The sequence below is a fragment of the Cyprinodon tularosa genome, unplaced genomic scaffold (genome assembly GCF_016077235.1).
Source record: "Cyprinodon tularosa strain WSP-4 unplaced genomic scaffold, ASM1607723v1 ctg62, whole genome shotgun sequence".
NCBI lineage: Eukaryota > Metazoa > Chordata > Actinopteri > Cyprinodontiformes > Cyprinodontidae > Cyprinodon > Cyprinodon tularosa.
The window spans coordinates 1,163,667-1,191,387 of record NW_024039363.1 but is presented as its reverse complement, the minus strand read 5'-3'; the positions used below and the strand labels follow the sequence as shown (position 1 = coordinate 1,191,387).

Below are 27,721 nucleotides of genomic sequence, written 5' to 3'. Positions count from 1 at the left end.
TGGTTTCACTGGGAAAATAATAAAATTGACAGGTAAGAAACATTACCAGAACTAAAAATGCGTCGCGGCCGCACAGTGTCCCATCCAACTCAGTTGAGAGCAGCGTGTTAGTTTACCTGCAGTTCATGCAGTGACATGCGCTGACGTGGGGGCGCTATTACATCCTCAGTTTGGAGTTAACAGCACACTTGCTGCGCATTTGAGTAGAAATATACGTCTCCTTCCGTTGGAATTATCTAATTTGATGCATTAAAAAAATGTAATACTGTTGCAAATATTCATGAGATTTATACTGGGGCACAGCTCATTTATACTGGGGCACGTGCCCCAGTAAATGGGGTCTGGCGACGCCGATGGGTCATGACTCACTCAGCAATGGGGAGCGAATCTCTAAAGTAACATAAGTGAGTTTTTCAAAAAGTGTAGCCTGCAGAGAGCATCAATACACACCAGGTACTGTATACTCACCTGAAAAATTATTTTAATATATATCAAATTAAGATAACACTTGAGTCAAAAGTTAGACTGTGCTGCTTTAATGGAGACACATAGACAATGATCTTCATAGCCAAATGAACACTGGGCTGAATTTCCTCCAGAACAGGTAGAGCAACAGATAAGGTCATAGAAACAAAAACTACTTCAAGTTAGTTGACCCAAGGGTGGTTCAACAAGCTACCAAGTCACAGTGCATAAGATAACTCATGATTATATCTGAATTTGAGAAAATTAAGTGTTTGTTTCTCTCCCTGTTTTATTTAGTGCGATATAATGTTGCATGACATGAGGTGAAGTGTTGGCCTAAAGGTTAGAGCAGTTGTTTGTGCTATGAGAGGTTGTAAGTACCCGGTTAGATCCCCTGCACTCTGGGTCCCTGAACAAGATCCTTAACCCCACACTGCTCCCCTGACTCCAAACAATGGCAGCCCACTAATCCCCAAGGGGATGAGTTAAATGCAGAGGTAAATTTCTCCATTGTGGTATCAATGAAGTTCATTTAATTATGACAAATGATGGATCAGCTGTTCACTGATGTGATGTGGAGAAGAACTGAAGAAGAACTGGACTGGGCTGCTACATAGATTTTTGTGAGGTGAATTCATAAGTTATAACTTTGGCATTTATGATGTAGCTAGGGCTAAAACAATTAATCAAATTAATCGTGATTATTCAATTGTTGAAATAATTGTCAACTAATTTAGAAAACGATTAATCGTTAACTGGAGTATAGAAACTCTAAAACATGTCTTTAGGTTACAGAGCAAACCACTTAGAGCACTAATTATACCAAAATAAAAATAACAGCTTTTATTTAAGATAATAAAAACATGCATCCGTATGCTATATCCAGAAAACCTTAAATGGAAAGGCTTTAGTTTCACTTGGTTTAAATTCCATAAAAATAAAAATAAAATCTTTAAGGAACCTTTCACAATCAGATTCAAAAAAATTATTGACAGATTAATCGGTTAGCAAAATGGTCGTTAGTTGTAGCCCTTGATGTAGCTGTCAGAAATGTGAAGCCTAACACATAAAAAAAAAAACACTTTTTTGTTTCTCTCACCACTTGGTTCAATGAATAACCAGCTTACCGAATAACCATCAGATGTGAGCTTTGCAAAGTAAGCCCTGTTTAAAAACCTACCGAGGACATCTTGTCTTTAGTTGCATTCAAATTCTAAGTTATGGAACCAGTTCTAACCTGAAGCCCTTCATTTTAAGATCAGGCAAGTAAGAGTATAATCCAGTCTGACAGCCTTCCAGACTTTCCCACCGAAGCAGGACAAGTCCAAACAAGATAAATGCCTTACTAAATGCAAACCACTATGGAAAAATGAAAGCGAGGAGAGTACTATGACAGCATGGAAATAATAAAGAGTAAAGTTTCACATTGGACCGTTTCTGCATGGGGGGGTGTAGGAGCCTGTGGGAAGTGGGTTAGGAAAAATTATCCCTTCTGGCCTCACGCTTGGAAGATGAAAGAAAACATTTCCAGGCACTTTGATTACATCATAGCGCTGATACTAATTTATCGCTGCATGTTTCAGTAAACTGCACACTTTTCTCAGATTACAGCAGATATAAGGACTGACTCTTAGCAACATTCAACTGAGCACTCAATGGATCTACAAAGTCCACACTTAAAAAAACTTTATATATATAGAAAACTATATATATATACTGAATTGTTTCAAAGGTTCTCTCCCTTTAATACAAAGAAATATAAAGACAAAACATACAACAAACAACATGGGGCTAAACTAATGTTTTCTTAAAACAACTTTTGATTTAGTTTAATCATTCAAGTTGATTATCCTGACATTACAACCAAAAGTATTACCAATTATGTTTCTTTAGCTACTTCAGTAAGTTACACTACCTGTTAATGGATTTGACAAAGCAAATAGTTAAGAAACTCTCACTGAATAGCTACTCCATAGATGTTTGGTTTCAGACAGTAATATATAAAAAAATGTTACCCTAACAGATGCAGCCAGTAGAGTCTTATAGAAGACTCATCTTGTGCTCGTGGAAAACATATTCAGTTTCAGAGGCCTCAAATTATTGGCATGCTAAAAGGAAAGAGAATATCCGAGGAAACTGCAAAGAGTATGTTCAACAGATAGAGTAAGAGTGTTTCCACACACAGTGCCAAAGAAACTCAAGGGATTTGGACTAAACAGCTGTGTGGTTGAAAACCACTAACCAATAAGGGCTAATCAGGAAAAAAAGGCTTTACTTTTCAAGGGAACATGAAGATTTGATTCTGGAGTAATGGTGGAAGGTCATTTGATTCTGGAGTAATAGTGGAAGGTCATGTGGTCTGATGAGTCAACATTTAACCTGTTTAGATTGATGGGTTCATGAGGGCAAGAAGAGAGATGCATGAAGTGATCCTCTCATGCTTAGTGTAGACAATACAAAGTGTGGGGGCTGATACTTTTAGAGCAACCTTGGTTTACTAACAACAACAACCCAAAGATTGTGGTTAGAGAAGAGTCACCAACCTTTCTTAGGCTGAGGGCCTCAGTACTGACCAATAAACTAGAGGGGTCAGTATTCACCTAAACTACATACATAATAAAAACATATTTTTATCATTTCTTATGATACTGCCATTTTGAAATCTCTTTGATGAAGTGCTCTCTAAATTATTGAAAAAGAAGAGCAACAGGATGGACTAAAATTTCAAACTTGGCATGGGGTCACCATTGGCATCACGCTGGTGACGCCTGGGTTAGAATATTTCCTGAGTATGCAGGACCACCAGGTCATCCCATCGGTGAACTTTGTCAATCTAACAGCTTAGGCATATTTCCTAGAACAAAATGTCTGCATTCTTAGACTTGTCACTAACCGATCCGTCCCAGAAGCACAATCCGTACCATCAGCTCATCTGCGCATCCAGATATACATCCGGGTCGCCCACGATTTATTTTGTAAAAAATACCTAAATTACATTTAATTTAGGAAGCGTACTAAAATATAAAGTGTTGAAGATTAATGATGCATTTCCTGCAAAAATAAATGCATTAAAATCCTGCCTGTTTTATCAGTCGTCTGTGCCTGATCTGCACCGGAAATGGAATACTATGCTACTTCCAGGAGCTAACTTTTTTAGCTTTGGATTTAAACATAAATCCAGGCTTTTTTTAGGTTTAGGTTTTCTTTTCGTGTTAACATTATGGTATATAGTACATAATCTGAAGAAAGGAACAACTAACATACAGTTAAACATGGTTTAATCATATTTTGCCGGGTTACTCTGAGCATATCCGATGATGACCTCAGAGAAGCATTTTGAAGAAGAAAATGTAAAAAGTATCAAAATTGTCTCAGAAAAGTCATAACAAATTTTTTAAAGATGTGTATTAGCATTTTTAGTGAGTTAATGACAGAAATAAGTAATTTTAGTACCATAATTACATTATTCATGGACATCCGGATGTATATCTGTTTGCATATGCGCAGAACTGATCGAATAGTGACAAGGCTCACTTTGTGCAGGTGTGGTTTAGGAGCATGAGACATTTTCACACATGGATTTGCCACCAGAGTGCCGAGCTTAGCTGTTTTGTGAATATTTTGGATGTGCTAAATCAAAATTTGTCCTGCAGTCCACCTCTAAATCAATTCAAAAAGATCTTGATATTAACATCCATGTACCTCTGGATAGAAATAAATAGTATTAATATTGCAGAAGCTAATTCAACCAGTGCCATGGTTAGTTATGATGGGTCATGTTTCTACCATTGCACAGAATAATAACGACATTTTTTTTTTCACTACCGTTCAAAAGTTTGGGGGTCACATTGAAATGTCCTAATTTATGAAGGAAAAGCCCTGTACTTTTTAAGGAAGATAACTTTAAACTAGTCTTAACTTTAAAGAAATACACTCTATTCATTGCTAATGTGGTAAATGACTATTCTAGCTGCAAATGTCTGGTTTTTGGTGCAATATCTACATAGGTGTATAGAGGCCCATTTCCAGCAACTATCACTCCAGTGTTCTAATGGTACAATGTGTTTGCTCATTGGCTCAGAAGGCTAATTGATTATTAGAAAACCCTTGTGCAATCATGTTCACACATCTGAAAACAGTTTAGCTTGTTACAGAAGCTACAAAACTGACCTTCTTTTGAGCAGATTGAGTTTCTGGAGTTTCTGGAGCATCACATTCGACAGTCTATTCTTGTTCTTAGAAATGAAGGCTATTCCATGCGAGAAATTGCTAAGAAATTGAAGATTTCCTACAACGGTGTGTGCTACTCCCTTCGGAGGACAGCACAAACAGGCTACTGCGGGTACTATTTAATGAAGATGCCAGTTGGGGACATGTGAGGCATCCGTTTCTCAAACTAGAGACTCTAATGTACTTATGTTCTTGCTCAGTTGTGCAACGCAGCCTCCCACTTCTTTTTCTACTCTGGTTAGAGTATAAAAAGTGTGAGTGTATGTATGTATGTATGTATATATATATATATATATATATATATATATATATATATATATATATATATATATATATATACACACACTAGGGATGGAACGGTTTATGAAAACCGTTCGGTTCGACTGTCTCAGTTCGGTTCGCGTGTGTTGCGTTCGGTTCATGCGCTGCTCCATTTTCTCATAGGCGAAGCGTTTACACTCCAGAGCAGAAGGTGGCGGTACTGCGACCAAAGCCAACCACCAGTAGTACAAGAAGAAGAAGAAGCGAAGCAGCATAGCAGTGTAGCAGAAAAAAATCAGTTGTTGTTGAGAATTGTGTCGGAATGGCGAGTGGGAAAGAACAGGAGTTGGAAGACACGCCAGCAGCACTTTATAGGTCTGCTGTATGGGCCAACTTTGCATTTAGAGTGACCTACGATGACGGCGGAAAGAAAGTTGTGGATAAAAGTGCAACAGTGTGCAAGCATTGTGCAACACGTTTTGTTTATGCTAACAGCAACATGGCCAACATGTCATGCTAACCCTGAAATCCCACATACTCCATCAGCGCTCCGCCCCGCTGCGCTCCAGACCGCCTGCACAAAGCAAAGCATACAGCCTCCAATGTGGCTCCCATCCGCTCCGCTCTGAGTTCCTTGGAGATCGTAGAGGGCATGCACGAGCGGATTCAATTCAAAGCAGCAAAAAATGCGGAAATGATCCATGGTTTCCGCGAATCATTAAAAATAATTACAATTCATTAATTTTTTTTATTTTTTCATTAAAAAAATGTCATTAATTTATAGAATTTTTATTATTTTTTTTATTTTTCGGTGTAACAATAAACATATACCGAACCGAACCGAAAACCGTGACCACGAAACCCTGAACCGAACCGTGGATTTTGTGAACTGTTCCACCCCTAATACACACACACACACTTTTGCATACACTTTTCTACACTTTGGAAGCAAAGTATCTCCCCTTTAGCTTCTAATTACCAAAAACACAAAGCTGTTTATGATGTGTTTTGGCCATTTAAAAAGAAAATCCAACAGAAGCTTAAGCTACCAAGAGACATCCAAAGTACTTTAACAATGGCGTTCTCCTGACAATCACATTCCTCACCAAATGCTGGAGCTTAAGGAATGTCTAACACAACACAACCCAACTGTTGTCAACTTCCAAAGACAGTAAAGTTCATTAAGAGGGACGGCTATGTCTGTTCTCTTCTTTTAACAAAAAAAGACACACACATATTTATGTAGAAATATTTATGCTTTGCAGTAGTTTGTGTTGGGAGTAACTGGGTGTGAACCATGAGCCACGCCAGGATCAGAGTTCATGTCATAAAACTTCCACCCTCAGGCTGACTGAGGATGTTTGAAGGTGCACCGAATCACCTTTCCTGTGCTGCTTTTCTTCATTTCCCACCATATTTGTTCCCACATTTTTTTCTAACCATGATCTCACTGCTTTACTAGCCAAAGTGTTCCCATCCCCCAACAACAACATGCACACTCTGCAGAGTCCCTCCACATTGATTTGATTTAATTCACTTTAAGCAAAAATAAAGAAATGAAACAAATAAGCTAATAGCCTATTTCTCATGGGAGAATCACCTTGTGTTGGTAAAGCCTTACTGAATAAAATAATTTGCTGTTAAGTAGCCAAGCAGCTGTACTTCAAGCCCTAAGAAAGACTTGGCCTCAACAAGCTGCAAAGGCATGATGGCTTTAACAGTCTTAGAGGGGAACACTAAACTTGAAACTTCCGCAGTTTTTTTTTTTCTCCTCCAGAAAATGTGGTCCGCCCAGCCATAAAAATGCTGTTTATACATGTAGATCATTTTAACTAAAGCTGATGTAACACAGAGCTCACACCACATCACTTTCATTAGAGACAGATGTTAAACTATAGTTACATTTTAAAAAGAAAAACGTCTCGTACAGGTTTAGCTTCTACTGATACGGCTGCAACAAAGATTACATTTGCAGATATTTAACTTAAGAAGATTTTTTATATATTTAATTAATATGAACATATATATTAAGCACAACTAGTAATAATAATAATTATAATATGATCATTATTTTAAAAAACGGGAAAAATCATTAAATAAAAAATAAAACAAAAATGTATTAGGTAATTCATCAAAGATAAGAAATATTCAGCATAATAAAATCATTTATAATAAATTAAGATAAAATAATAACACATATTGAACCAACAGAAACTAACTTATAAAGTTACTTAACTTAAAAAGAATATATAGCAATTATACAACTTTCCCTTCTTCCAGGACAAATGGAGGATTGATGCTTACCTGAAGGAGATCATCACTCAGGACCTCAGTTTTTTCAGCTCTGAGGGAAAAAAACAGAGAATTACACATCTGAAAGCAATGAAAACTAAGTTTATGAAACAGAATTAGGGCTGACACTAATGATTATTTTGTAAATCGATTAATCTGTTAATTATTTTTTCGATTAATAAAGCAATAATTAGAGAGCCAAAGGTTCCTTAAAGAAGGTTTTTTGATAAATTAAACCAGATGAAATTAAAAGTTTTCCACTTGAAGGGTTCAGGATAGAGCATGACAGGTAAAAAAAAAAAGTAATCTTAAATGCAAAATGTTTTCTTTCTTTTTTTTTTTTTTTTTACAATTTTGATATAATATCTCTAAGTGGGTTTCTCTGACAGCTAAAAGCATACCTTACAGTCTCTTTACTCCAGTTAAGGATTACGATTACTAAATTAGTTGATGATTATTTCAATAACTGATTAATCTTGATTAATCTGATTAATTGTTTCAGCCCTAAACACAATACATTATTTATTTATGCCTTGTCCACATAAAGAATTACAGCTCTTTATCAGGAAGAATCTGTTAACCTACAATCATTTTGCTTTATATTTTTATGTATCTGAAGAGTTTTAGTAGCACATATTGTTGACCAGAGAATTTGCATGTGTTTGAATATGTGACCATAACATTTATTGCTGTTTTTAATAATAAGCCAATACTATTTTAAACACATTTGCTCTGGTTTACTAGAGCATGCCAACAAACCCAGCCTATCTTGTATGCAGGTTGCTATGGAGATCTGCAGAAAACTGCAACCCAGTGATAAAGTTTGTATAAAGTCCTGTCAGTGAGCTTTTATCCACTGAGCACCATTTGTATGGTTTGTACCAGTATTCACCAGGGGCCAAACTAAACCTGTCAGATTCCTCCACCCCGTCTGAAAAGCACCCATCCTGACTCATCTGCACCATGTTTGTTGTGGCAACAGGGGCAGATGTGAGAATGCGTGTATGCGTGAGCGTGAGAGTTGCCGTGAGGCTTGTTGATGTCAGAAACATGGTGCACATTTCTGACACAAGCTGGGTGTAAATGGCGACATTGCTCAAAAGCTTTATTTAAGCTTTGGTTTGGGGAGCAAAAATTTTAAAAACCTTTCAAACTGGAATGTTTCCAATCTATATCAAAGAAATGCACAGTGAGCTCTGTCTCCATATGTAACTCCCTGTAGATCTCGCTTGTCTCTCCAGCAGCCTGAGCCCACGCTGTGAATCTAAACCATGCAGGGATCAATTAAATATCTCCTACTCAGACATGAGGTATTACGCCATCCTATTATGATCTTCTTAAAATATGATCCTCAGGATTCACCCTCTGCGTATCATAAAGGCTTACTGATATATAAAATAATAATGATGATTAAATAATGATAACGCCACATCCGGCAACAATCAGAGTTGTCCTACATCTAATTTGTAAAAGACTAAGATACACTTTAAGGTAAACTAATGATTAAAAGCTAGAAATGAACAGATTCTAAGTTGATTTGTCCTTTCCAAATCTGCTTTTCGCTTGCAAAAGTATTTATCAGCCTTGAAGTATTTCACATTAGTTTTTCACATTACAGCCTTAAACCTCAAAGAATTATTGAGAATTGTATGCAATAAGCAAAGACAAAAAAATTGTTTTCAAATGTCTTTATGATCTGAAAAGTGTGGCGTGCATTTGCTTTCAGCCCCTAACAGTTTCCCGTCCACGATTGCTCTTCATAAACGTTTATATCTATTCTTGTGCATTCACCAGTTATCTTGACCCTGCTGGAAAAGCCCCATCCTGACAGTAAAATAGTGCCTATGCTGTCTGCTGGTGTGATGTCATGGTGATGGGATTTTAGGGTTAGTTTTTGATGCATACTGCAGTCGTTCCATAGCTTTATTGAGCAAAAGTACTGTTTGGGATGTTCAGTGCTACTCAGGAGCCAGATTCTGCATTTTTCACAGAGGGCAACAAGAACTCCTCTTGAAATGAGAAAACCAGCTGGTAGAACCAAAGCTCACCACAGAGCTCTACATTTTGCTCTATTCAGATAGCAAGTTGTATTAAGTTACTGATATCAACTTTAGAGAATTGCCCCTAATTACGTTTTGAATACATATGTTTATGTTATAACCTGTTAATTGGAGATATTGTATCATTTACTGATAGTAGGGTAAAAATATATTGTGATGAAATGTTGATTGATCATAACAATGACAAACGAAGATGTTGTACTTATAAACTATAAGTCAGAAAAGTCTGATGTATTCATGAATGGGTTTTACTTCTAGAGAAGTGTTTTGGTTTGTGACGTTTTGGTTAGAAACTGATAGATTTATAGCCAAAATCATGGAATCAGTTTATGTTGTTTTTTTATCATCAATATAATCATTATCGCATTAAATACTACTAATATGGTGAACAATGTTCTAGGTCACATCACCATGGATGTAATTTTTGGGGAGGACAGGGGAGACATGTCCAGTGCACTTTTTCAGACGTCAATTTTGGTCCCCTGCACTTTTTACTGTCCAAAAACAATGTTACGCTACAGTACACAGACAATCATCAAGCACTAGGACCAAGCGGAAAACCGGAATCTCAAGCTGAACCCTCTTCCCTGAGTTTAGACCGCCCACAAGCTCCTGATTGACCCTCCGTCTTTTCTCGCTGGATTTGCTGTCACCGCTGTCAGTCCTGAGAAGCTCACTTTACAAACGTCTGATGCGCCACTGAAATGGGTCCGTGATTGGATGGTCAAACACACTGAAGTTAGTTATATTTAAAAAACACTTGCGCCACCCCCACATCTTAAATTTCATCCATGCATATCACCCATTTTTACTGTCCACTTGCTCTTCTAATAGTAGTTAGTGCCTAATTGCTGCTGTGATGTCATCCCTGGCTTAGACATCCCAGACAAATCCAACACTTAAACTTCCACCCAACTCTCTCCTTATCCCGCCTACTGTCTTTACTGTCTTCATGCTACAGTTATCTCACTAATGTTATCTGATAAACATCAAAGTCCTCCACAGAACATCCGACAGTTTTTACCTGATCTTACTTAGGAAGAGTACAAAGGGCTGAATTTAAATGCATGTCACACTTTTTATTGGCAGATTTATATTTTGTAAGAAAATATTCTGTTTCCTTTTAGTTTTCAGTCACATTTAACCCTGATTAAATAAACTGACGTTTTAGGATAGAACTTATATGATTAGGTTAAGTATCAGGCTGCAGGGGCTACCCACTAAATGAATAAGTAACCCCAATGATTTTTATCATTACTGAATTAACATTGATCCTGCTTGGAGACAGGCAGCAGCTACTGTTCTATGAGAAGCCTCTTTCAGACAGAGAAATCATGTACAGTGTGCACTATTCATGTGCAATATAATGTTTATCAAGGCCAAAGTACAGCTGGTGAAAAAAAAATCTGACTATATTGATGACTCAATTTATAGTCTTATTAAAATAACTTGGTGAGAACAATTTGTAAACAAAGCTGTTTGAGCTGGGCGTGATTCATACTTCCTCCTCCTGTTAGTCAAATGCAAATCTAGCTGGTTTCGAACTTTATAAAAAGAAAGAGACTTTCTTTGTTCTAGCCAGCGTCGCTTGTCCTCACTGCTGAAAAATGCTTACTCCACAAAATGCCCTCAGTCTGCTGCCATAACAATCCGCCCCAACCTGCTTCGCCGTCTGACCACACACTATCTGTTAACACCAGCTGTGTTGTTGTTTGTGTGTTGTCACTGTCATGTCTTATTCAGACTCTTATGACTGTGGTTCATGTTTTTTTTTTTTTACACATCAAAATAAAAGACTTAATCAAAAACGATTAATTCAGGTCATTAGACCTGATCCAGCTGGGTGTGGCTAATAAAGACTAATAAGAAGCTCTCTTTTCTAACTTGCACTTTTGAGCATGTCAAATACTTTGGTAACCCCATCTAGATATGATCCAGGGGAAGTGTATGCTTGCAAACGGTTTTGTTTCTCAGTTAAGCAAATGCTGAACATGCTTAGTGGACTTTTACTGCTGTTGCACAACATGTGGAGCAATGACTGGGAGGAAACAGAACTCCTCAGGGTGATGGGCAAGGCATTAAGAGGAGAGGAACCACAGATGTACTGGGTGGTGTCCAGTAATAGGTGGAAGCAGGGGCTCAGAGGGGTGGTCTAATCGGCTGTGCCATCAGGAAATGAGCCCTGAACTACATCTGAAGAAATTCCTGTCAATGAGAGCATGACATCTAAATTTGGGACATTAACATAAACGCTGCATAGTTAGTTCACAGAACTGATCGCTGTAAATGAAAGAGATTAACACCGAGTGCATTTAATAGTGAATCTAAGAGCTATTATTATGCAGGGGGGGGTTAAAAGAAAAACAAACTAAATAAGTCTCCAATTAATGCATTCAATAAAAAAATATATATATATATATTAATATAAAACAATAAAATAAATAAAACTGATGAAATAAAACAAAAATGATTAATAAAAGCAGGAAATTAAATTAAAATGGCAGCTTTTTTTATTTTTGAGTGATAGGTCGGAGTTAAAGTCAGCCCATCCTGTACCCTGTATATAGTCTATACAAACTGCTTAATGCATGCACAATTTGTATATGCATTATATTTCTCTGTGCATTATTTGTGAGAGAATAAAACATAAATGATTTGCAAACATTAAAATGTTTCTATGCATTTTAATTTTGTGAGTTCTATGTAATGTCCCTAGGTGTCAACTCCCTGTTGGACATTTTAGACCAAGATTTGACAACTGTGGTGTTTTAAAATCATCTACTAGCAAAGAAATCTAACATATTAATATATACTTTGTATACAGGTAGCCATCATATGCATTTACACACTATATGATCTGTTTATTTGGAAATGAGACCGAAGTATTAAGTTCCACCATATCTATAGTACATATGGTGGAACTTAATGGCCTGGAGATTATCATTGGCTCCGTTTAGCAAGCTCTTCGAAGACTTTTTGAAGACGCCCCTGCTCTGTGGAAGAACAGTTATATTGGTTGCATTTAATCATTTGAGTTGGTGCTATTGGGATTATGCAAGTAACATTTTCGATGTAGTTTTTACTGTACAATTCCAAGTTAGGGTTAGTTACATATACATTTACCTTAAACTTTACATTAAAACATATCCTCTCAAAATAATAAAAGCTTATTTAGAAAAGATTTTTTGATGTGTCTATGTACACATGAAAAGAAAATAGATTTTGTATTTTGAAAATATATTCCTATTTTGTTTCACTATAAATTTAAACATAGGACAGATTATTTTTATGCTTTAGACTATCTGGATCAGGATATTATCAGTTTATTTTGAAATGGGACCAAAGTTTTAAGTTCCACCATATATACAACACAATAAACAACACAATAAATGCGTTTGGTGGCCTGGAGATTATTTTTGGCCCCTCTTTTTAGAAGTTTTGGAGACGCCCCTGCTCTGTATATTGGTTGCATTTAATTATTTGAGTTGGTGCTATTGTGATTATGCAAGTAACATTTTTGATGTAATTTTTACAGTACAATTTCGACAAAGGAAAATGATCCTCATCTGAAAAAGTTAAATACACATTTACCTTAAGCTTTACATTAAAGTTAATCCTCTCAAAATAATAAAAGCTTATTTAGAAAAAAAATTGATGTGTCTATCTACAAATGAAAAGAAAATAGATTTTGAATTTGAAAATATATTCCTATTTCCTTTCACTATAAATTTAAACAATGGACAAATTATTTGCATGCTTTAGACTATTTGGATCAGGATATTATCTGTTTATTTTGAAATGGGACCAAAGTTTTAAGTTCCACCATATCTACAACACAATAAACAACACAATAAGGCCCCGTCCACACGAAGTCAAAACGAACACGAAACGCTAATATTTTCCAGAACGTTTGTCGTAAAGACGGAGACGTAAAATAAATGTGAGCGTCCACACGAATGCATGAAAACGCTGCAAAATGTATGCCAGGCCTGTAAGTGGCGCTGTGGTGCCAAAGCAAAAATAACCAACGAAATGTTGGGCATGCGCACTAATATTTATACATGGTTGCCCTGCGGGTCCATTTTCGTGGTTCAGTCAAATTCAGGTGCTGAACTATGTCGTCGATATTGCTCTGTTCTTCCTGGAGATATTCCAGAAGAAGAAGATTCTGTTGTAAGCCCGACAGCAGGGTGAGTAGCATGAGCAGCAACCATTCAACACCGTATGGCGCCATTGTTGTTGTGATACTGTGTCCCGCATGCGTGTTTAGAGGCAACGCTATGACGCATGTGTGTAAAAAAAAAATGCGGTTAGAGCTTAAAGATGGAAACGCGAAAACGGCGTTTCAAAATCTTCCCACTCTGAAGGCTGAATAAAAAAAAGATCGTTTACAGACCCCCGAAACGCCCGCTTCGTATGGATGAGAGGCTGGTTTGGTGAAAAGTTTGTGCGTTTAGGCCAGGGTTTGGCTTCGTGTGGACGGGGCCTAAATGCGTTTGGTGGCCTGGAGATTATTTTTGGCCCCTCTTTTTAGAAGTTTTGGAGACGCCCCTGTTCTGTATATGAACAGTTATATTGGTTGCATTTAATTATTTGAGTTGGTGCTATTGGGATTATGCAAGTAACAAATAAAAATAGGGAAATCTAACCTTTAGTAAGCGTAGACTTAATATAAATCTCTTTTTTTTTTCTTTTTGAGTTAAAGTAATACTTTGTTATTTAACGATTTTAAACCTATTGTGGCAAAACAAATGGAAAATAGAGTAGTTTAAAAAAAAACTAATTAACATTTAAGTTTTCCCTTTCTTAAAATCACGTCCCAGTCCTTGAGACACCGCCCACAACAAGCAGACTGCTGACAATAGAGGAGCCAAGCATTTAAAGGTTTAAATGTCACAGGATCCAGCACCAACCTTCCAACAGTCTGGTTGGCCAGCTGCTTCATCCGATTGAACTGTTTCTTCATGCTGAAAGTCCTCTTCCAAGTCTCCCTCTAGTCCGTAAAAGTCACCAGCAGCACTGAGTCCGACTCTCGATCATCCACCCCTTGGATCCAAAAGTTGCGCTACGTCGCAGCCATTATTTTCACTCCAGCCGCTTTTTACGCACTAAAAATAAAGAGACTTCCAGGACCGAAGCGGCCGACATCCGCCGCAGCTTTGGGTCCAACCTCCTGATCTAGAAGGATTCAGTGTTTGGAGCTGTGACAGGCCCCTGGATCCCCATTAAAATGAAATGATATGGTTTCACAACCAGGAGAGGTATGAAGGAGGAAGTGCCTCTACTTCCCGACTGTAAGCAAGGCGCATGGGCCCCTGGTGACATGTGACACCTTTTGAGAATTAGACTTAAAAAAAAAAAAAAAGAAGAAGAAGAAGAAAGAAATCTGTGTCACAGTTTGAAAATAAATAGAAGAAAACAATTTCAAAAAGTTTATTAAATTAATTGGTCCTGAAGTTTTGAATTCTAATACATACCGCCAGGGGCGCCGCGAGGAATTTGGGGCCCAAAGAAAGACATTGATACTGCCCCCCCCCCCCCCCCCCCCCCCCCCCCCCCCCCCCCACAAAAAAAAAAAAAAAAATGACACAAGCTTTAAAACTGATATGAAGATGGACCATGAGCATTATTTACATAATCAATGTCATTTTTACTGTACAATTTTGACAAATTAAAATTCTCATCACATGAAAAAGTTAAATATACACTTACCTCAAACTTTACATTAAAACTCATCCTCTCAAAATAATAAGAGCTTATTTAGAAAAAAAAATTAGTTGTTTCTATGTAAACATGAAAAGAAAATAGGTTTTGTATTTTTAAAATATATTCCAATTTTGTTTCACTATTAATTTAAATAAAGGAAAGGTTATTTCTTATGCTGGCGCTGATTTTTTTTTTTATACATATATACATGTAAAGACAATAAAATAAAAGTATTGTTGGTGTATCTGTTTCAGGCTGCTCATGAGAATGATCAAGTTTAATAAATGCCTTTTAATGGGTTGGTCAATATATTCATGCTTTGTCTCGCTGTTTAATGCTGAAAGATCAGCAAGAACACAAAAGATAATTTATTTTACTGCAGGATTTTGTTTTTTTAGATTTAAAATATTTAGTGGAACATTTGTTTTCTTTTTCTTTTGGGGCCCTCTCAGTCAAGGGCCCTTGAAATCTTCCATACTTCCCACCCCATACGGCGCCCCCCATGTTGTTAACAAACTTTTTGCTTATCAGATTTCTTTGTTGACTCCTTTGGTTCTTATATGATTAAGTTTTCACATTAATTTGTATAGTTTTACACCTACTTGTTATTAAATACACACATTTGAGAAGATATCACAGCTTTTTTAACAGCGTTTGTGAACACAAGGTCCTCTGACATATTTCATATCTGGGTATTTTTCTGTATTCACAGAATAATCATTTTATAATTATAATAAACATTAGAAAATAACACTTGCAAAAATGTTTTAGATCAACCGCAGTTTGTTTTGGGTGTTTTTATTTTAGAGTGAGTTGCTGCCACCGTGTGGATAGGACTGGTAATGACAGCTTCCAATCGCCAGCTCCAGTTATTCTATAGTAGATGAAACGAGTTCTGATAAAATTCATAATCAAAAATGACCCACAAGATTAGATGGAAATTTTTTGAGAATTACATTTTTAATTTAAATTTTTCATTTGTTAATACTTTGCAATTGTGTTTCACTTTAAATCTAAATTGACCATTTTTAGACACATTATCTTCCACTTTAACATAGAGCGTTTCTTTATAGCTTTGATCGTATGTTTATGAGTATTGTTAGTCTTGAAAATACAATGAGTTCCATCTCAGCTTTTTATGTTATGTAAGAATATCCCCCCAGCATAATACAGCTACCACCATGTTTTACTGTGGATAAGGTTTAATTAGATAAATATGATGGGTTTTTTTTTTTATGTTTTGTTTTTGCACACATGGCATGCTGCATGTAGGGCAAAATATTCATTCTTATTCTTGTCTGACCTGAGTATATTCTTATAATTGCTTACTGTGTCTCCCTCATGGTATGCTGTAATTTGTACACAGGGGTTATTGTGACCTTCTTCTTGCCACTGTTTACATGAAGAATAGTTTATGTGTTGACAAAACTGTTTTTTTGGTTTCAAACTTTGTAGATTTATGAAAGTTAATGGTTTGCAATTGTAAGGCACTATATGCCAGAAACATGGATTATACAGAGGTGATATGTAGGATTATAAACAGGTTATTATAAAAAAAAAAAAAAAAAAAAAGTTAGCCAAACAAAGAGAAATAAATTGTATTTGCCTGTTCTCTATCATCTAAACCAAAATGACAATATAAATATATCCATGAATGATAAATTACAGACTGACCCCTGAAAGGTGCCTCAGACTCAAACCTCTTTCAGCCTAAAAGTGTTTCAGTCGAAATTTGATTACTTCTTGCTTTCAACCACAAATGTTTCCCACTTTTTCTCTAAAAAAAGAGACCAAAAAAACCTTTTCAAAGTCAAGAGACATGTCCTCTCCAGCTTTGTGCTCCTGCTACTCTGTCCCTGCTCTCTATAGCTGCAGCGGTCAATGCTGGCGCGGCTCTGGAGGGTGTCATGCTGTTTTCATATTGTACCCCTGGGCCTCCCCGCAGCAGTGGCCCACATGGGAAAGCAGGCCAGGCGGTGGGATAAACCAATTACCCCCCAAGTCAGAGCGATCTCCTGCGGCTGCACCATGCCGGGGCTCCGGGCCCCGAGCCCTCCTCGGCTTGATCCCCTTGAGAGCCAGCTGGAATTCCCAGAGATGGGAATTGTGTGGTCTCAAAAGCCTGGAGAGAGACTATATTTTGCTTGAAAAATTGACATGGTGGCCTCCTGGGAAAGACCTGGGGGAGGCAATATCATACTGGGATTTTTTTAAGGGGGGCTATCCTTACATAGTGATGATAAGCTATGATAATATAAATGTTCTTCTTTTATTATCAGCTCTATAATCTAAGGCTTTGTTATCTTTCTTCTCATTGAAAATATAAAGAGGTGAGGTTTTTATGGGTTAATCAATGATGGATCCCCTTTAATTAGCAATGATGATATAATCAGTCTAATCAAGAATTTCTTTAGTCGTTTTCATAACCACATCTATTTTCTGCTGATTAAATTACGTAAAAACAAACAAAAATGAGCAAAGACAATAAATTAAATCTACTCTTAAAATGGCTTCTGATAACAGGGAAGTTTTATGAATCTGAAGCTAAACAATCAGAGTTAATACGTCTTATCCAGGAGGTTTTGGTTTCTTTGGAATTAATAAAAGGCATTTTATATGGATTGTAAATGCATTTACCGGTAAATGTTGTATTGAGGGTACATTTTTCAAGGGGAAAAGAGATTTAGCGTTCCAAAACCAAATTTTCCAAAGTTTTCTATGCTGGAAATGCTGAAAATAGATCCCCTTATATCAGCTTAATGAGTCTAATTCTATAAAAGCACTTAAGTTCTGCCTCAGTCCTTTTAGATATATTGGTGGTTCTTACAAATATTGTCTTGGATAAATTTTACTCCAAATTAGACAAACATTCTGTGGCATAAGAAGCAAAAACACTTAATGCACCCTAATCTAGCAGAGGGGTTGGTCCTGTCTCAGGCTATGATGGGCAAATATTGTTGAAGATTAGGGTTCATTTCTCATATGTCTAAGTCTGTAAATTTAGTTGTTCCAGAAGGCAGAACTACTAGAGGAGTTGCCAGGAGGTGTTCATCCAATCAGATCTTATCAGAGCAGGCTTAACATAATGCGATATGTCTTTTAAATACACAAAATATTAAATTACTTTATTTCTCTTGCAGTGCAAGATACATGTTCAGCATGGTATTTGTCTGTGTATGGGTTCTGTTTGCCCTAAAAAGGTTTAATAAAAGCTTAAAGATGAAAAAAAAACAAGACATTATATTGTTACGTGAGTTAAACACATTTTATCCTCCGTCTTTCTTAAAATCCATTGCCCAGGCAGCCTTTATCTATGACCACAGCTAAAGCAATGGTTATTATGCCTGATAGAGACCTTGTCACCATGGGGCCATTGTGTGCTCGCTGTTCACTACTCAGTCATGTACACTTTCACTGGCAGCTATTTAGTGCTAATAAAAAGTTTAGTTCGCAAATTTGTGAGCTTGCCGTAGCCATTGAGGGATGTGTGGAAGAGCTCAGTAAGCAGCAGCTTTAAAAGTCAATTGATTCTTCTCATGAATGGGAGGGGCCACGGGGGAGGATATCTGGGATTTGAGGGGCCCCCACATCTGTTGTCTTCCTGAACCAAGAAACAGAGGGGCATAAATTCAAAATGAAAGTTCTGTTTCCGACCCCATCTAGTCGTGATCTACCCATTTTATTTAACACTATTATCATTAGTGTTATCATGAAGTAAAGGATACATGTTGAACACTTCTACAGGAATCCAATTCTCCAAAACAATTAGATAAGAATAAGAGAAGAAAACCCTTATGGAAAAAAGAAGAGGAGTTAGAGTTTAGTATATGATCTGATGGATTTGGAGGTTTTTTTTTTCAGGGAATGAATAATTTTCCTTTAAGATATCAGTTTTAATAATTACAAAACAGTTACAAACATCACATATATAGATTTTAAAGGCATATGTGTAGTTTTCTTAAAGATGCCAATGTTGGGCCAATAACGAGGAGTAACTTTTTATAGGCTGAAATAGAAATAGAAAGAGTAGAGATTGACCTTCCACCTGGACAATCACCCTAAACCTACAGTCAGAGCTATGATAGAATAATTTACATCAAAACCAGTCCTTGTATTAGGATGGGCCAGTCAAAGTCCAGATCTAAATCCTATGATGAACACGTGTCTGAAAAACTGCTGTTCATCCCATCTGAATGTCCTTCTCTAGAGATGCAGAAATAAAGGAGTTGCAGAAGACAGTATTTATACAAAGTAAACAAATTTACTTATTTGACTTTATCCATCTCAATTATTACATTATGTCGGTCTATTAAAAACAGTTTAACATGAAATTTCCTTTGCAGGACACAGTATAAACCTTTTTTTACATTTTTAAAAGCAACCAGTGTGACTTTTGCTTCGATGCTGCATCGTTCCACCCATCAAACATCATTACACCACTACAGACACACACATGCAGAGAATATTACTGTCCTGTTTCAGATATTTACCCATCATATTTTAATCATCTTTAGCCTGTAAATACAAGTGCAAAAACTTGAATTAAAGAGGCGTAATATAAACTGGGTAAAGCAAACTCCTACAGGCATGCATATGCCTAAGCTTAACCTCACAAAGCCTATGATGTCAAATAGAAGACCTTCCTTTTCTCTCCCATCTAGTATCATAGAGCAATGGTCTCACAGACTGCAAAGAGAACAACAGCTAATGCGAGGACTGTTTAAAGAGAGTGCAGCAACCCAACCCCTCCTCAGTCTCCCAGGACTAAAGGCAGCGATGCTAGAGGACAAAGGCCAGCCCTCTCTGAGCCTCAGTTCAGGAGGCCCTGCTGTTCTCCCCCATTACATGTGTTTTTTTAGACATCATTTCAGCAGCTTCTCCCTGCTACTGAACCTTGATGCCATCTTGTTGGCATATGACAGCTTTACAAGGTCCCCACGGTGCCGATACAGGGTCTCTTCGGCTACTTAAACAACACATTTCTTCAGTCCAGAGGGAAGTCGCAGGAATTCTTACGTCCTATCCTGGCCTTGTGATAGATGGACAGGAAGTCTTTGTAGCGTGGCGCACATCCTAACCAAGCTTCCCCAAAGTGCTCTGATCCAGTGAAGAGAAACTGTCCATCCCCAAGCTTGACTTTGCATTGGAAGAGCACCCGGATGTGTCCATGCCGGGACTGAGACGGCACATATGGATGCCCTGGTTTCTCAAACACTCTACTACGTTGCCAGTAAACCCTGGTCGTCAACACTTCCATCAGCGAAATCTGCTGTCGAGCGTCATGGAAGACATCTTTAATGTAGCCTCGAACAACTGGAAAAGATGCATAGAAAAAATAATCCTTTAACAACATATAGTTCTTAAAGTCACAAAAATTCTACTCTTTTCATTCCCCCTTTTCAGGTAGCACAGCATGTGACACAAGGAAGACCATTAGCAGGGAAACACAACTCAAACCACCACACATTTAAGGCAGTGTATCTATACCACTAATACCTTTTTTCTTTTCTCTAGCATTTTTTAATTGTCATTTCACTGTCACAAGTACAGCGCAATGAAATTCACTCTCGATTTAACCCATCCCTTTGGGGAGCAGTGGGCGGCCATTGTGCGGCGCCCGGGGAGCAGTGTGGGGTTAAGGGTCTGTTGCTCAGGGACCCAGAGTGGCAGTCTTTGGGAGTGGATTACGAACTCACAACTTCAGGGTTCCAACATCAATGCCCTAACCACTAGCCCACCACTCAGGTTGCAAGGCTTAGAGTCTCCTATATCACGTCACGGTTGCATTATACAGAGAGAGACCCCGTGCCTCTTCCCACAGTCTCCCGGGGTCATAGCTGTCAAACTTAAATAAAAAGTGGGCCAGTTTAAAAATGAAGTTGCAGTCCCCTTCACCGTTTATTCATAACCTTTATAGTTTATAGTCTGTGGTTACAGCTGTTTTATATTTGCTTCAAAAACAAGACAACAGGCCGGTAATTTACTTTGTGAACTGCTGTCCTGCATCCTGTCTACCGTTTTTGTATCAGCTGGTTAGCTCTAGTAGACTGCTCCAGGTTAGGGGTGCCCAAATCCAGTCCTCAAAAGCTAATATCCTGCAACCTTGAGAGGCATCCCAGCTCCAATAGCCCTTAGTCAAATGATTAATTCCCCTCACCAGCAGTCAAAGGCCTGGTACCCATTTATTTGAGTTGTGTGTGTGTCTGAGAGTACAAAGGCCTCCAAAAGCCTGAGGTTGCTACTGCTCCAAGTGTAGCTCCTAAAGTCCCCATAGAGGGAATGGAAGCCCATGTTTAACTTCATCAAAGTGGCTTGTTTTAGGCTATAAATCCCAAACAACCAATCCTTAAGGTCAAAATAAATATTTTTTTTATTTTACACACCAAAAAGTCACAGATTATTAACTCAATTTGATTCTTAAGGTTTTGTCAATACAACAATAACTGATAGCAATTCTGTAAATAATCTTTTAAAATGGGAAATATTTTACACATTTAATAAATGTCCTCAAGTTTAAGACTGGATCGTTCTGAAATGATGAGATAATGCTACTGCAATGAAAGTTTTTTTTTTACTTACTATCATCATTATTGTTTTTTCACAAACTCACCCAGTGAGAGCGTGAATGTGGGGGGAGCATAGAAATGATTACTGTAATAGCCTGCAGTCATCAGTATATGACAGCAAAAGGGGAACACTTTTTAGGATTCAAAAGTTGATGGTTTCAGTTCCCTAAACAACTGAGTTTTTACGGTTTCCTTGCTTGGTGTATTGCAATAAAACATGATGCAGCGTAGATATAAGCTGTTGCAACACTTTTTTTTTTTTTTTAAAGAGTAGACGTATTTTAGTTTTAACACCTTTTCTAAATCTGTCTCTTGGGGTCTGAGTTTTAAATTAAACATTGAAGCCCAGAAAATGTATTTGTCATCATGCTAATGCATCCTGGTAACTTCGTTGTAAACAAACTGAAAGCATTTTAATTGATCATGGTTCTGAGTTGCTTACGCTTTCTATATATATACTCACCAAAGTCACTGCTGCACACGGCCATGAGCAATTCTGTGTCATTGCAGGGTCGGCATGAAGCTGTGGGTGGAGAGAATGAGAACATTTTGTTAATATAAGCTGATTTTTTGACTATTTTTTTTTTTACTTTCAATCAATAGATGCCTTTAGAAATTCAAACCAAATATGCCTGACTGTGATCAAAATTAAGCTACCAGTCCTCCCTAGGGCTTCCCTGACCTGAATGCCATCTCCATTAATCTCTGAGCTCACATCACAGACTGTGGCTCCATGGTTGACTTGAAGGAATGTCGCTCATGCGTTTGTGCTCTGCCCACAGCATCACCTCCATATCCAAACACAATACTAGTCTTGACCCCATGTTTGGCTTCTTCTGAGCGCACCTAATTGAATGACCTCGATTCCAATGCAGAGGACTTCAGGAGTCAAATGCTTCTCCTGTCTGCTAATACAGAAAAGATAAACAGGCAGCTGTCTATTAAGAGGCTGGGATGACATCAGAATGCTGGGAATGGCCCGCACACATGGATAAATGCTAATAATCAGACAGGAACAATGATGAGGCATTTGTGGAATCTGCAAAGTATTTGCCTTCTGAATGCAGGCCTGTTGGCCTGGTGGCCTCTGGTCGCCCAGTGATCTGCTGTGTCCCCTCTGCTTTGTGTCCTGATGGAAACCAGACAACAAGACAAAAAACAGACTGACCAGCAGCTGCATGTTCCCCTCAGCTAGAAACATCTCTTTTAAATTTGCATTGTTGTATGCCTGGTTTTGATATAAAATCCTGTTTTTGATTACTTTTGGGTCCGTTTCATTTTCTCTTTTGGCTGATGTGCTTTACTGCCGGCAGGGATTCAGACCTTGTCTGTTGTGCTGTAGAAAGAGCTGAGACTGAAAACTAAAGCTCTTGATTGAGTGGTTCATCAAGGTTCTGAGAATTACCTAGTGTCATATGGATCCTGACAGAAAGAATGAGATCCTGGACTCAAGCAGCTCAAATGATTTTCCTTAGGGTTGATGTAGTCAGGCAAGACATCCAAGGAGGAACTCAGAATCCCAAGGAGGCTTGAAGTAAAAGTTGAAGGAGTCAGCTGAGTATCTGATCAGGGAAATGCTGTTTGGATAACCCCCTTTGGAAGGAGGCACTACGAGACTCTCCCAAAACTCGGGGAGAATTTAACCTGCTTTCAATTATTTCAAACATGAGTAAAAATGACTTTAAAAAGTCCATCCTGTCCTTTTTGAGATCAGACTTGGATGTTCCAGTTTACTTTAGAGATCATAGATCCAGGAAAGTGTTTGGTTTTAGTTCTTTCACACTGGAATGTAATGGCATACACATGTTGCATGGGACACCCAATTTCTCACCTGTGGAGTTCCTTGGTATTGTCATTTTCTGTGGATTTTTCTAAACATTCTCCTGTTTAAAGTGAAAATTTGATTTAAAACCTCACAAAGTAGAGATACATTTTAGATCCTTTTCCATCTAAATCATCTTGGTCCATCTAGATACATGTCAGAATTATCAATGTCTGTTGTCAGAGCTTTGTGTCTCATCCAGCCATGACTGAGCTAAAAGATATTTAGTAAAAATTAATAACTTTAATTTAGTTACTACTATTCGATAAAAAAAATTTGTTGTAGCTAAGCTTTCAATTGTATGTCACAACCCAAATAAAAAATTACTTTAGCTGGTAAAATTATTGCCTGTTTGTTTTTTTGTCTTGGTTGTCTGTCAGTTTAGTTTTTGTCAATTTAGAGTGTAGTGGTTTGATATTTTGCAATTCAACATTATAAAATATATAAAAAATATGAAAAATGCAGTCTAGTTCCATCCTTGTGGGACCTATAACATCTTTGACCTTTAAAACTAATCAAAAATGCAGTTTTGAAAATGTAAAAAGTTTCTTTTTAAAAATCCAAGCTAAGTTAACTTGACATGTGTCTTGAACAGAAATAATTTATTTTAATACTTGATATATTTTATTCTGTTTTATACTGTAATAGAACTGATTTAATGGCTTTACACTTTGCTGTGATTGCTGTTTGAATACGCTTAAAATCAAATTTGCCTACAACTAAAATGCATTTCTCAGACTACTATAGTTAAGAAACAGTAGAGTTGGATTTATGTAATTTGTTAATGACAAAGACAGATGAGGTGATATATTAAAACAAGGAATCTAAGAAAGTAACATTAATTTATCAATATTTTTTTATTAAAACAAATAATTCACGCATTTTTTTTTTTACTTCATAAGCATATTGTGTTGCTTTAACGCAATTGTTTAATGTTAGCAGGGTAGGATATTAAATAATTGTGTTGAAATAACTAAATATGCTAAAGTAGACGCAAAAGATGTACTTTTTTTTTATCTGTGTAAGACCTAAAAATCGTTTAGCAAGTTTTTTAATGTAGCCTGTTTGTATCTGCTCATCTGTTCTGACAAAGAACACTGCATTAATAAACTATGCTGGTCCAATTAGTTACATTTTATTTTATGTGTCAAAAAAACTTAAGAGCACAAAATAATTGATGATTGAAAAAACTTCTGCACCTCATTCACAGTTATTTCAAATCTTTAAACGTCTTTTTCTTTGTTTCTTTCTTTCTTTCTTATAAAATCTGATATATATTTCAAATAATGTGTAATTAACTTCACCTCTAATTAATAAAAAAACACACACACACACACACACACACACACACACAAAAAGCTCCAGACTCACCCTGCAGCCCACCGTTGGCGCTCTTGTTGCGCAGCAGCTCGTACCTGAAGCCCACGCGCCTGCTCCATGCTCCAGGACTGTGTGGAGCGGTCTGCAGGTAAATGACCGGCCTCTGCGGCCAATCCGCCCGGAAACAGAACACCTGCCTTCCCGAGCGCCCGCCCTCTCCCATCAGCAGCAGCTTCAGGTGTCCGGCCCGCTCAATGAAGACGCTGGTTCCGTTTAGGGACGGAGAAGGCTGGATGCAGACCGTATTGTACCGGATAGAAGACAGATTGGGCTCGAGCGCCACCCGGAGACCCTGACCCGGATAGACCCACCTGATGTAGCCCTCTGTGCAGCGGAGCCGCACCTGCAAGACGATTCTGGGATCCGCTCCAGCTGCAAGACCGCTGCAAAGAACCGGAGCAGTGATGTTAGATGCTCTTCTGAGAGCACTGATTCATTAAACATGCATGATAAATGGAGAAAAAGCTCCTTTAGTAAACAGCTTATCCCATCTGACGTTCAACAAAATAAAACACATCAAACTCCTATAATCATATCATTGTTTCTATCTTTTGCAGCACTTAACAGTTTGGAAATATGTTTGGATTTAACCCTTTTTTTATTTATTTATTTATTTATTTATTTTTTTACAAAACTCCCCCAAAACAACTTTTTCTATCTTTTTTGCATCAACTAAATAAAGTTGTGTAAATATTCCTGCTCAAACCAGAGAAGAGGCTCACCTTCCAGACCAGTTACACATGTCAGCTGCACAGTGGAGGCCCAGAACAGGCAGGCAGGCGCAGATGATCAGGCTTGGCAACATCTCTGCAGAAATATACCAAGAGGCTGACAGATGTGCATGGTTTAAAGCTGGTGAGAGAAATATACAGACCAAACGGAAGGGGAGAGCCTTCTGGTTGGAGAGTTTCTCCTCTCTCCCTCCTCCTCTCTCTCCCCCGTCCTCTCTCTCACTCAGGGTCCAATTAGTACTGATCCAGTATTCTGGGACTGCTGGCCTCTGCAGCTTTTTATCTTTGTTACTATAAAGAAAAGGATGCAGCCATCTGCTGAGAGCGCGCTACTTTTTGCGGCGTCTTAACTCACTATGGTTCATAATCTTTTACATTATTCCTGATGACGTTCTTTCAACTTGGTTTAAGTTTTACTTATAAAAATCTATTCCACGAGTTGAGACCTAATGGGGTTACAGAGCGTGTTAATTATAGGTGAGAATCCAAAACTTTATTGCTTTGGAGTTTTGGATTGATATAATCTGCGCATAATCTGCAGGTTAGTTCGGATTAGATTGAATAAAGAAAACACAAATAAATGTATGCATAAATAATTGCATGAATCAATCAATGCATAAATAAATGAATTAATCAATCAAAGCTTTATGAAAAGACTCATAGATGTAGGACTCATAATAACACATTTATAAAAGTCATATTGATTAAAAGCAATAAAGTATCTTATCCCAGTGCCCCTTAAGAGAGCTGCTTGCAAACGTTTCCCCTGAGGATAATCTTGGCATCATCGTATTGAAGATTAAAGTTAATGACAGTCTGAAATAAATGTTTCTGTTTTATTTTGTTTATTTATTTATTTTTGTTGACCACGCCTGGTGCGTATTTGCACACGCACCCCACCTAGTGGCAGGCAGACGCACAGACATCCATTTGCCCTCACATCTGGAAAGCCCACTCCTGCAGTAGCCTGGGGAGGAGGAAGAGGAGGAGGGCTGTAACTCATCGGGCTGCAATTTTCGAGCGCAGAGCCGTGTGGAATTAGTTACCAGCTTTCATCAATGATTAATCCAGGCAAGACGAGCAGTTCCGCTTCATTTTAACCCGCTGCCTTTTCCACACACAAACACTTGGCCATATTTCAAGGTCTTATGGTGCGTGGCGACATCTTGTGGAGGTTAAACTCGGTGATGCGTGAAGTTGAAGCGCTGTATTAAGACTTCTTTTACAGTTTTAGGAAAGTTGTTGCAGATTTTAGAGTTTGAATGTTTATATAATTGGATACACCTGACATATGAGGAGGATACAGAGAATATTTAGGTTAAATGGCATATCTAAATTGTCCTTAAGTGTGAGTGTGTGTGTGCGCATGGATGTGTGTCTCTATGTTGCCCTGCGACAGACTGGAGACCTGTCCAGGGTGTACCCCGCCTCTCACCCATAGACTGCTGGGGATAGACACCAGCCCCAATGAGACCCTGATGGAATAAACGGGAGCAGATGGATGGATGGATGTTTGACATGTAAAAAAATATGATTAACTTTTTATTGGTTTATTGATATTACATTAAAAAAGAAAATGCAAAACGTGCTGCTGAAAAGAAACTGATTGGAGTGATTTTCAAATATTTCCCAGACAAAGCAAAGTCAAATGAATGGCCGCTTTGTAGCCTATACCCAGTGACAGAAACTGGCTACCAGCAGGAAGCTGGATCAAGTTGATGCATGAGATTTTTGGAAACCCCCTCCTTTCTATAAAATCTCATCTAGAAGCTTTGCTTCAAAGATAATCTGACCTAGTTAAAATAAAAAATAAATAAATAAAAAATTGTGAATACCCTTGCAGACGCACAGTGTATCCTGATTCACTGGAATTTTAAAATATTAGGTATTATGTAATCCGGTCTATTTTGTTGAACAATAGAAAAAAAACTGCTGCTGTTATGTTTGCAGCCACATTCCGACCCTTCAGAGAAACATGAGCAGTAGAGGGATCTGCTTATGAAATCAGCAACGAATTTATCATCTATGCACCTAATTTTGTTCCCGTGACCGTTTGCCATACATATTTTCATACAATTTCACCAGTAAAATTGCCGCTCAAACTTCAAATGTCCTTAAATAAAAGGGCTCCTAAGGATCGACACTAAAATGTCAGGAGAAAATCCGATTATTTTGAAATATAAATTAAATTAAAGACAATAGCTGTTT

General features: G+C 37.7%; 2 protein-coding genes across 6 annotated transcripts in view; both read right to left on the bottom strand.

Annotated features, from left to right (window-relative positions):
- arhgap17b (Rho GTPase activating protein 17b) overlaps positions 1-14,609 on the bottom strand; it is a 37,591-nt gene extending 22,982 nt beyond the window's left edge. For 4 of the 5 annotated variants that reach the window (XM_038307732.1, XM_038307733.1, XM_038307734.1 and 1 more), the window contains exons 1-2: positions 14,222-14,609; positions 7,261-7,300 (exon numbers count right to left, since the gene is read on the bottom strand). In XM_038307732.1, the coding sequence (XP_038163660.1) occupies positions 7,261-7,300; positions 14,222-14,274 (93 nt within the window). In that variant the 5' untranslated portion in view covers positions 14,275-14,609. The remainder of the gene's footprint in view (positions 1-7,260; positions 7,301-14,221) is intronic. The other variant, XM_038307736.1, reaches the window with a different exon arrangement.
- A 3,561-nt stretch (positions 14,610-18,170) lies between these two features.
- LOC119798328 (meteorin-like protein) lies at positions 18,171-25,703 on the bottom strand. The gene is made up of 4 exons (XM_038307743.1): positions 25,505-25,703; positions 24,774-25,165; positions 22,044-22,103; positions 18,171-20,327 (listed from the first exon to the last, which is right to left on the bottom strand). Exons 1-4 carry the CDS (start codon positions 25,585-25,587, stop codon positions 19,999-20,001), a joined length of 864 nt encoding a protein of 287 aa, XP_038163671.1. The 5' UTR covers positions 25,588-25,703; the 3' UTR covers positions 18,171-19,998.
- Positions 25,704-27,721: the final 2,018 nt, after the last annotated feature.